The sequence below is a fragment of the Maylandia zebra genome, linkage group LG9 (assembly GCF_041146795.1).
Source record: "Maylandia zebra isolate NMK-2024a linkage group LG9, Mzebra_GT3a, whole genome shotgun sequence".
NCBI classification, from domain to species: Eukaryota; Metazoa; Chordata; class Actinopteri; order Cichliformes; family Cichlidae; genus Maylandia; species Maylandia zebra.
Window position 1 is genome coordinate 36201225 of NC_135175.1, and position 10444 is coordinate 36211668.

Genomic DNA, 10444 nt, shown 5'->3' on the forward strand with positions numbered 1-10444 from the left:
CTGAAATAAATCAGGATGAATCTCACACTGAAGAAAAACAGAAAGACTTCGGCTTCCAGCGTCACTTTTATTTGTTTCAAAGGACACATCGAGTAAAACGACAAAACTTGACATCCTGAACATGAGCAGCTTCATTTTTAATCAGGTCACAAAAATCAAACAGTTTCATTACACTGTGACGTCACACCAAGCCCAAGCGTGACAGAAAATGCACTCAGCAGTTAATCCATCTATTCTTCAAATCAAGAGCTGGAGTCCAAGAGCGGATAGTTGGGTTACCTGTAAAAACTGTCAGCAGTTTAAAGCGTCCTCTGAGAGAAACATCTGGAACTGTCTCTAAACACATCAAAGGCTCAGTGTCAGAGGTCGGTTTAAAAAAAGGCACTAAAGGTTTAAAACCAAGGAAACAGAGGTGAGGCGTGCTGGGCCTGCAGCCTGAGACTAACTCAGCTTCACTGATCTGAGCACGGGACAGAGAGAGACAGGTGCCCAGCAGCTGGTTTACGCAGGGGTGGAGAGGTTTTACGCAGAGATGGAGAGGTTTACGCAGAGATGGAGAGGTTTTACGCAGAGATGGAGAGGTTTACGCAGAGATGGAGAGGTTTATGCACGGCTCAGGTGGCGTGGAAGGCGGCGCTGACAAAGGGCGCGTGGCCGGGCACGCAGCGGTACCTGACGGTGTAGTTCTGCCCCTCGTTGTTGTCCCAGAACTCCCCCTCCTCGCACTTCAGGTAAACGGCGAGGTGCACGGCGGAGCCGGGGTCTGCGAGGGGCGGGATGTACACGGTGAAGGCGAAGCGCTCCCCCACCAAACCCGGCTCGTTCGCAGCCACGGGCACCGCTTGCGCGTCCATGTGGGACAGCCAGCCGTTGAAGGTGTACCTCACTCCGACCTCCTTGCCGGCGCAGCCGCTCAAGACCCGCACGTGCCCCCGCACGTCCAGCTGCGTGGCGGCGAGCCTCTCTAGGCAGACCCGGTGCCGCTGGACTCTCCGCTCCGTGTCCCGGAGCTCCGGGAGGTCCACGCGCAGGCCGGCGGCGAAGCTGTGGCACAGGCTGCTCAGGAGGTCCTGCTGCTCCAGGGGGAAGCTCCTGTGCCGGGACAGGACCTTGCTGGGGATCTGCGGCTCTTCCAGGGAGTTGAAGTGCTTCACTCGGGCCAGGCTCAGCCCCATGGAGTCCGCGAACTTCACGCGCTTCCTGCCCTCCTCCGCTCCGTGGGGTCCGTTCAGCAGCGCCGGGTACGCCGGCAGGGACTTTGCTCTCCTCCGGTCCCGAATGAACCTCTCCAGCTGAGACGCGTCCAGCTCGTCGTCCAGGTCTTCCTCATCCGCCCCCTCCTCCTCCTCCTCCTGCTTCATTCCGTTCTCCGTGGGCTCTCCGCCGGCGTGGATCTGAGGGGGTGAGCGGGACATGGGTGCCCGGCAGCCAGGCGGCCTGTGAGCTGCGGGCGGGTCCGGCAGCTTGTATAGAGCCCCCCGCCCCCTGTGACAGCAGAGCGCGTGCAGTCCAGCTGTCACAGAGACGGGCGCGACGTCACGTAACAGACCGTCAACCTTCACCTGTTTGTGCACAAAGAACAAAACAACAACACAGACCCTCTGACGCGCGAGGCTCCGCCCACAAACACCTTATCCAGCAGTCTCTGGACACACACACACACACACACCTGTCTGACGTCATGTGGCTCAGTCAGCAGCACTGTTACATAACAGTTGTGAGCGTGCGCAGAGGATATTATTGGACCACAGGCAGACCTCAGAGGTTCGTGGAAGTGGTGGAGGTCACGATGAGTGGGGCAGCTCTCTGGGGCAGAGCGGGTCATCATCACTTGGCAGGTCGATGATTCGATCCCCGGCTCCTCCGCTCTGAACCCTGGATGTGTGTGAGCGTTACAGGCACAGGGGAAAAGCCGGTGGGAGGTGAGGAACACCTGACCGGTCATTTCTTCATTAGCTGTGTGTCCTGATCGAACCCTCTGAGCTCTGAGGCAGATCCTGGTGTGATGGTGCTGCTCCAGCAGAACTCTGGCTGGTGCCGGAGGTTCGGTCTCCAAACGAACCAATCACAGTTGCCGGAAGGCTGAGGTCACCTGACCAGTGACAGAAAAAACAGTGGAGTTGCCTGAATCCTCTGTGGCGGCCAGTTGTGGCCCCAGAGCCACATGTTTGACACCATAAAGTTTAAAAGAGGTGAAAGCTGCTCGATGAGGTCACGGAGAGCTGAAGTCCAGCCAGTCCCGCTCTGTTATGTAACGACGCTCCACGTGACTCCACAGCTGCGTCATCCAGACGGCCAAAACAAACACGTGACATCATCACCACCATCATCCTGACATCATCCCATCGTTACCTTATTAGGAAGAGCAAACATGGAGGATTTAACCTCGTGTTTAGCGTCGCCACAAATCTCTCTGATCATTTCCACAGGCTGCAGGAGGAGGAGCCTGTGGAAGTGATCACGTCTGTTTCTATAGCGTTACACGCTTCGATTGACATTAGACGGTCAGATCATTAACTGGATCTTTCTGTGTTCAGATGAGCTCCTGAGGGTTTTTAATGCTCTGAGCCTCTTTACCTCACAGGAGGTCACCAGGTCATCCTGCAGCTCTGCAGAAACGCTGACAAAGCCAGGGCTCGGTTCCCGCTTGGGATGAGGTTAACGGGGTCAGGTGGGGGCTCGAGGCTGAGTGTCCAGTTTGGTGTGCTGTGGACTGGGTGGCAGAGACAGCAGAGGTCCTGTTGTTCATCACAGAGTCATCAGTTCCTTCATATTTCAGAGTTAGAGTGACAGTAAGCTTAAGATCAACCATAGTTTAAGAACAGACAGTATTTATGAATGGATGAGAGATTTTAAAGAGAGGTATGAAGATGACACAAGAACTGATCAGAGGAACAGGTCTGATGGAGAGATGGACCCACATCATGCTCAGTGTGTAGAAGGAGGTCCAATAGTGAGAGTCTGCAGCCATCTGTGAAGCATGACGGAGGCTCTGTCATGGCTTCACTCGAGTCTACACGCTGCCGGGGCAGTAAACGCTCACCTGGATAGAAACTCTGTCCGAGCCCGGACCTCAGCATGACTGTGGGATCATCCTCACAGAGAACAGAACAACAGAAACATCCAAAGAAGAGCTCCGAGTGTCCTTCCAGAGGCCCGGAGATCCTCACAGCTCAGAGGTCAGACGGAGCTGCAGACTCTTCTCCTGTCAGGATGTTTAGAAACTTTAAATAATGCTTCAGTTTTCGGATCAACTCAGGTAAACAGATTCAGAACGACTTCCTCACAGCTGCACAGGTTAGTGATGTGTCGGTCGCGAACGAAACGGCTCTTAGAGCCGGATCTTTGACGTGAACGACGCGAGCCGGCTCCTTATCGCGAGCCGTGGTTTTTTTTTTCTTTCTCTCTCTCTCTCTCTCGCACTTTTTTTCCCGCTTCACTCCGCACACGAGCCTTGTGCTTTACGCTGGGCAGAGGGGGGAGGGGCGGTAGTTACACTGAGTAGCACAGGAACAGAGCGGGAGGGAGAGAAAGAGAGGCAGGGACAACAACGTCACATTAGAAAGGTATAGTAATCATCCACAACTATGATCAGAAAGTTTATTCATGCAGGTCCATATGACAGAGAATATGCATCTTCTTTTTGTTTTCATAGTTTAATTTATATTTAATTGTGTTGTGGTTTGCAGTGTTTTGTGTTGTTTCACTTTAAATTTGTTGAAAAGGAAAAAGCTGAAAATGTAAATAGTTAAAAGTTGAACTGTGAATAGTTGGTTTTTGTATTATATGATTTATTTATTACATTTTATGTGGAGTGAATAAATAAAAGTATATTTACGGTGGCCCCTACAGACAAAGCACATACAAACTCAAAACACGTACAAAAGACAACAGAAGTGCTCCAGGATGCTAGGGGGCAGTGGTGAGCTTTTGTTACCTCATGGCTACACAAGCCAGCAAGTACCAATGACCGGATATGGTGTGTGGTAGTAACAGGTAAATGAACTTTTGCTTAATTGCTTAATTAAAGCAACAAAACAACCTGAAGAGCCGGTTGGGAGCCGAAATAGCCGGCTCTATTTAGTGAGTCGAGCCGAAAGAGTCGGTTCTCTAAAAAGAGCCGGAAATCCCATCACTAGTACAGGTGTATTTAGCGCTGTGACATACTCCCCCACGTTTTCCCGACTGCAGGACTGCGTCACCGGTTTGTTTACTATCCCCAGGAGTGACGCAGCTGTTACATAATGGAGTCTGACTGAGCTCGCGCAGTCACACCGGCGCGTGGCTCTGTTGTTGTTGTTGTGCGCACGCAGGTGTTTACGCGACAGCAGCTGATGTGAGAACAGCGCACGCGCTCTGCTGTCATCGTGGGGCGGGAGTCTGAAGACAGGTGGAGACAAGACCAGCGCGAGGACTCCTACCGGATACGAGCCTCGGCACCCGGGCAACAGCTCTCCTCCACAGACCCGTGAAAGTGCCACGGAGAGAGAGGGATGGAGGAGCAGGAGGAGGAGGAAGACCTGGAGGACGAGCTGGACGCGTCTCAGCTAGAGAGGTTCTTGAAGGACGGGAGGAGAGCAAAGTCCCTGCCGGCCTGCCCGGGAGGAGCCCACGGAGCGGAGGAGGGCAGGAAGCGCGTGAAGTTCGCGGACTCCATGGGGCTGAGCCTGGCCCGAGTGAAGCACTTCAACTCCCTGGAAGAGCCGCAGATCCCCAGCAAGGTCCTGTCCCGGCACAAGAGCTTCCCCCTGGAGCAGCAGGACCTCCTGAGCAGCCTGTGCCACAACTTCGCCGCCGGCTTGCACGCGGACCTCCCGGAGCTCCGGGACACGGAGCGGAGAGTCCGGCGGCTCCGGGTCTGTCTGGAACGGCTCGTCGCGACGCAGCTGGACGTGCGGGGGCACGTGCGGGTCCTGAGCGGCTGCGCCACCGGGAGGGAGGTCGGAGTGAGGTACACCTTCAACGGCTGGCTGTCCCACATGGACGCGCAGGCGGTGCCCGTGGCTGCCGTCGAGCCGGGTTTGGTGGGGGAGCGCTTCGCCTTCACCGTGTACATCCCGCCCCTCGCAGACCCCGGCTCCGCCGTGCACCTCGCCGTTTACCTGAAGTGCGAGGAGGGGGAGTTCTGGGACAACAACGAGGGGCAGAACTACACCGTCAGGTACCGCTGAGTGCCCGGCCTTTGTCAGCGCCGCCTTCCACGTCCCCTGAGCCGTGCGTAAAACCTCTCCATCCTGCGTAAAACCTCTGTATTTAAAGCTGTCCGTTCGTCGCAAAGCTCCTTCCTCGCTTCTGTCTCTGACCTTCAGCTCTGGTGTCCTGCTCTCTCTGGCTCACTGTGCTCAGTTCCTGAGGTCAGGACGCGTCAAAGTTTCAGATGTCACAGCAGGAAAAATGAAATCCTGGCAGAGAAGTTTCAACTTTTCTTTTTAACTGTGACGTGGACACTGCTCACTGATGGACAGTAAAGATTCCTGAATGTTGTCACATGATTCATGTTTAGTAAAAGTAACTGAATCACTTTGGCTGTTTGCCTGCTTCTCGTGACGTCATCACGCGCCGCACTGTAAAACGATGCTGAGCCGAACAGGAAGCAGATTCTGACATGTTGAAGGAGTGTGAGAGGAGTGAGCCTGTCCTCTGCCTTCGAAGCCAGATGTTTCCTCTGTGGTGTTTTTAAAGCTCCAGATGTTTTCAGTGGTGATGCCGTGTCCTCTTCAGCCTGGATTGGTCTGATTGGAGGGTGGTGGCGTGGATGCAGAGAGGAGGTTCCCTCCTGAGCCCATCAACCACAGAACCAGGTCCGACTGTAGAGCAGCGCTGCCTGAACACCAGCAGCGGTCAGTACTGGGTTCTTCTAATAAGAGGAACAACAAGTTCTTTATCATTTTATGGGAACCGTTCTCACGTTGCTGGGCAGAGGTGAAGAACCTGTCTCCGCCTCCACTCTGGGAGGATTTTTCTACAGCAGCATGTCAGTGAGGAGCTCATCACTGCTTCTCTTTTCTCTTACTGAACTTTTTAAAAGTTTAAAATCAGTAAAATATCAACATTTATGCAATAATTATGCAAAAGATATTTATAAGCTTAAGCTGGGTCTTTGTTACCTGACGCAGGAACAAATACTCCTGTTGTAGTCAATGGTTGTTTGACCTCTGTGACCTCAGGACCTGTGAGCATGAATGAAAGAGGAGCTGAGGAGCACTACAATGACCTCCTTGAGTTTCTCAGAGTAAAGCTGGAGCTCTCAGACGCTCTGTTGCTACAGCAACCTCACAGCAGCCATGTTATTGGTCACATGATGTCATTAAAAAGGCTCCAATAGCACAAACACGGCCCAGAGGTCCTGTGCTGAGCCTCTGCTGGATGTTAGAGGAACTGCAGGTACTTTCAGCTGGAGGGTGGGGGTGTATGGACGAGCCCGGGGTTCAGGCTCATCACAGAGGTCACAGCTGAGCCTGCAGCTACATGCTAAATGATGTCACACAGTCTGGTGATGGTAGAGCGAGGCGTGCACGTCGCTGTGTAGCTCCTGCAGCAGAGTCTGCAAACTGAAATCAGCAGGTGCAGCCGCACTGACTGAAGCAAGTATTAATCTTTGCTTTCAGCTGTTTTGTCACAGATTTGTGAAATGATTTTTGAAAGAGCTCACGGATCCGGGTGCGACGCCGTAACAGGAAGCCCTCGTTGCAACAGGTTGTGAAATTTCTTCACTGCCAGATTTTCCACAACCAACCGTCAGCAGTATCACTGCAAAGTGGAGACATGAAGGTGCAGCACAGTGAGTGGAAGTCCCCAACCCTCCATCACCGCAGCGTCCACACAAGCCGCTCAGCAGCAGCTGCGCCTCAGCTGCCGTACGACACGTACTTTTAAAGCAAGCATGTTTTATAGCGTTATTTTATATCCTGGTCACATACAAGGTTCTGGTAGCTGATTGGCCAGACTGTCCTGTAGCCATTTTCTCACTTTGGCTCCACTGTACAAGCCGACACGTGTTTCTGTCATTGGATGGTTTCTCTACACCTCAGTGAGTCTGGAGCACATGAAGTCTGCGTCTGCACAGAAAGCTGTAACAACCCTTCACATCCTCCAGTGGACCAGACTGGAGCCATTACCAGGCCATTCCCTGCTCCCAGACCTTATGTTTGACACCTCTGTTTTACAGCACGACAGCACGTGTGTGTGTGTGTGTGTGCGTTTCATGAGCATCTCGTTTACCTTTAAACCTGCAGCCTCTGAGCGGCGCAGCCTGTAGTTGGTCTATTTCGCCTCTAGGTGGCAGCATTTGTCCTTTTCACCTCCCTCTGTGGGCGCATTCACTTCCATAAACTGTTTTTATTTTCATGGCACACATTTAGTTTCTGTCCAAATGATCTCCTCGTGTCCTTCTTGTGTTGTTTTTAGGTTCCCGAGCGCGTGACGGCGTGTGGCTGCGCGTCCTCCATGTGGCGCTGCAGAGCTGTCAGTTTATCAGTGCAGCTGCTTCCTCTCAGCCTCCATCTCTGAACGCTGATGAGCTCCAACCTCTCTGCTTCAGCCCAGAGGAATCCCAGCATTTCAACAGGAAGCGACACTTCAAAATAAAAGCCGCAGCCTTTTATAACTGAGAATGATTTAAAGTTGTGTTTTCTGACCTTACCTGTATTTCTACACGTTCATCCTCCAAACCATTTAAATATGTTTCTGTTTCGATTATCCTGCATCCACCATTTCCCACATTCCACAAAACCCTCAAACAACTCTTTCCTGTGACCTCGTGTGACCTTCTGATGTGTTCCCACCACGATTTAATGAACAAGTACAGCAGGTGTAAGACGATCAACGAGCATCTGGTTGTTTGTTCCCATGATGGAGAACAGGTCTGACACTCCCAGGTTAGGATTGGAGCCACACCCATCCTTCCAGGTCGCTGCGCTCGGTCAATCGGCTTCAGCTGAGACCACAGCGGGCGCTGTTTCTGAGAGTGATCCACGAGCTGAAGCACCGACGCTGACCGGAGACGTACCTGTACAAGAGGAAGCCGAGGAAGAAGCAGACGGATGGGATCGTAGAGAAGAAGAGTGCGGCGATGACTCTGCTCTCTGAACTTCAGTGAAAACCACGAAAGCAGCAGACCTGAAACACCCCGAGCTGGAACGGCTTTCTGTGACCCGTCGCCCACGAGGTGACGGAGAGTCGAATGTTTGTGTGACAATAACTGCGTGCTTCTCCTCTGCTGATTTACAGTTGGATGTTTTTTGCTCCAGACGACGAGCTTGAGGATGATGATGAAACTTTTCTCTACTGAACACAACGTCCAGATAAACACAGAACTTTTGAGGAATCCTGGTGTTTTTTCTGCCATTTAGTGCCGGTCACATGACCTGATCATGTCTCTGTAAATCAGGACTCAAACGGCCGTGACTACGACTGGACGAGCAGAAGCTGCGCGATCCCACGGACGCTGCTGCTCGTCTGGAGATCCTCGACTCCGTCACATCCATCACAGCTGCTGCTTTTCTTTAAACAAGGCCTCGTGTTCGTCATCTGGCCTCGCAAAGGCACTTTGAATAAATCTCAGCTGGACAAACTCGACGTCTGAATGTTTTTATTCGATAATTTCCTGCAAACACAGCAGCACGAAATAAAAAATGGCAGTAAATCTGACCTCGACTGCGTGTAGACTGTACGTAGAAGATGGACGTGTGCGTCGGTCTGAATGAGTCGGCTGCGTGTAGCAGCCAGTCTCTCTTTTTAACCTCAGTAAAATCTGCCTGATGGTCTCAGTCGCAGGTTTTAGTCGTTTAGATTTTGTCCCAATTCAGGGTCAAATGATTTAGGGTGTGGCTACTCTGTGATTGACAGCGACCAGCTCTTTCTTACGCCAACACGTTGGCTGGGTCCATCTTTTATGTACAGGCTCTTCAGACAGTCTGAGAGGCGTTACGATTGGACGGCAAATTGTGGAACATTTTCGGAGATCATGTTGTTAATCTTCCACGTTTGCTCTCTGGATCAAGTGTGCGTGGTCTCAAACAAGCACACGGACGCTGTGACCGGACTCTGGTTCCTGCGCACCAGCTACACAACAGTTAAGTGGACTCATCCTGCTCCTCGTCCGCCGGGTCATACTTCCTGTCCTGGAAAAGCTTTAATAATGACGCCTGTGAGTGAGCTCCAAAGGCTCCGTTTACCACACTTTTTCTACTTTTGGGTCTCTCTGATGTAACAGAGAGGAACTTATACGGTCACCTAAGGAACAGAAGCTCCACCCACCTGTTGTTCAAACCAGCCAATCAGAATAAAGCTAGTTGAAGGTATTTTTCACCACCAGGGGGCAGTGTTAAGATAGAGGATGTGTTCACGTTTTTTTTTATTTGACTACGAAAAAAATGGTGGAAATGAGCAGAATAGGTCCACTTTAACAGGTGAGTGTCATGGCGGCTGTGACGTCACATGACGCAGTCACATGACGCGTCGTTAGCTGCTTACTGCATGTTTAAATTTTTATTTACATTCGGTTACAAACATATAAAAAGTTTAACAAATTATACACCCGCTGCATTTCTACACAATTTCAGAGCATGAGGATTCGCTGCGGCGCCCGTTGTCACGGTGAATTCAACAATGTAAATTACTTCATTAACATAATGCCACATCATTGGTTGATAGGTTAATCAGGATGAAATGAATTACAGGGTCATTACTGGCGTAGAGTCGGTGATCCTAGAACAGACGCTCCTGCGGGGGTGTGTCTATTTGGTCAGGTGGTCCGCAGCCGCCGCTCGTCTGCTCTAAAAACGCCACCCAACGCTGGGAGGAGGAGCCATGGCAACCTCTCATTGCTATTGGCTGTCAATCAGACGTCGGTGCTTGCTGGTGACATCACATCAGTGTGTGATGACATCACTCAGAGGAGTACATGTTGTATATCACCGTGACGATGACTGCAACCAGAGCGGGGACCAGCATGTTCGACCACCAGCTGCAGGACAGACGCACAGTTAGTGGTGCACACAAACCCACTCTGTGTGTGTGTCTGTGTGTGTCTGTGTGTGTGTGTCTGTGCGTGTCTGTGCGTGTCTGTGCGTGTGTCTGTGTGTGTCTGTGCGTGTCTGTGCGTGTGTCTGTGTGTGTCTGTGCGTGTCTGTGCGTGTGTCTGTGTGTGTGTCTGTGCGTGTCTGTGTGTGTCTGTGTGTGTGTCTGTGTGTGTCTGTGCGTGTCTGTGTGCGTGTGTGTGTCTGTGTGTGTGTCTGTGCGTGTCTGTGTGCGTGTGCGTGTGTGTGTCTGTGTGTGTCTGTGTGTGTGTCTGTGTGTGTCTGTGCGTGTCTGTGTGCGTGTGTGTGTCTGTGTGTGTGTCTGTGCGTGTCTGTGTGTGTGTGTGTGTCTGTGTGTGTCTGTGCGTGTCTGTGTGTGTCTGTGCGTGTCTGTGTGCGTGTGTGTGTCTGTGTGCGTGTCTGTG

General features: G+C 52.0%; 4 protein-coding genes across 6 annotated transcripts in view; 2 read left to right on the forward strand and 2 right to left on the reverse strand.

Moving 5' to 3' along the window:
- The window catches only part of cidea (cell death inducing DFFA like effector a), a 281200-nt gene that overhangs the window by 134769 nt on the left and 135987 nt on the right, over window positions 1-10444 (forward strand). The gene's annotated exons all lie outside the window — the stretch shown is intronic.
- LOC101474752 (protein phosphatase 1 regulatory subunit 3G) lies at window positions 48-1573 on the reverse strand. Its single transcript, XM_004572876.6, has one exon. It carries the CDS (start codon window positions 1413-1415, stop codon window positions 615-617), a length of 801 nt encoding a protein of 266 aa, XP_004572933.3. The 5' UTR covers window positions 1416-1573; the 3' UTR covers window positions 48-614.
- Window positions 4037-7613, forward strand: LOC101475040 (protein phosphatase 1 regulatory subunit 3G). 3 transcript variants are annotated; one of them, XR_002721370.3, is made up of 2 exons: window positions 4037-5840; window positions 7408-7613. XR_002721370.3 is itself a non-coding variant. In XM_024803683.2 (2 exons), the coding sequence occupies exon 1, from the start codon at window positions 4494-4496 to the stop codon at window positions 5169-5171; it is 678 nt and encodes a 225-aa protein (XP_024659451.2). In that variant the 5' UTR covers window positions 4037-4493; the 3' UTR covers window positions 5172-5214; window positions 7408-7613. The 3 variants fall into 3 exon arrangements, 2 of the variants coding, with proteins under 2 accessions (XP_024659451.2, XP_024659450.2); XM_024803683.2 differs by having other exon boundaries at window positions 4037-5214; XM_024803682.2 differs by having other exon boundaries at window positions 4037-5161.
- cyb5a (cytochrome b5 type A (microsomal)) overlaps window positions 8576-10444 on the reverse strand; it is a 9705-nt gene continuing 7836 nt past the window's right edge. The window contains exon 5 of the mRNA XM_004572877.6: window positions 8576-9967. Within this exon, the coding sequence (XP_004572934.1) occupies window positions 9889-9967 (79 nt within the window). The 3' untranslated portion in view covers window positions 8576-9888. The remainder of the gene's footprint in view (window positions 9968-10444) is intronic.

Bases quoted from the DNA above. Each gene is read 5' to 3' on its own strand.
- LOC101475040 (XM_024803682.2), top strand. From the start codon at position 4,494: ATGGAGGAGCAGGAGGAGGAGGAAGACCTGGAGGACGAGCTGGACGCG.
- LOC101474752 (XM_004572876.6), bottom strand. From the start codon at position 1,415: ATGTCCCGCTCACCCCCTCAGATCCACGCCGGCGGAGAGCCCACGGAG.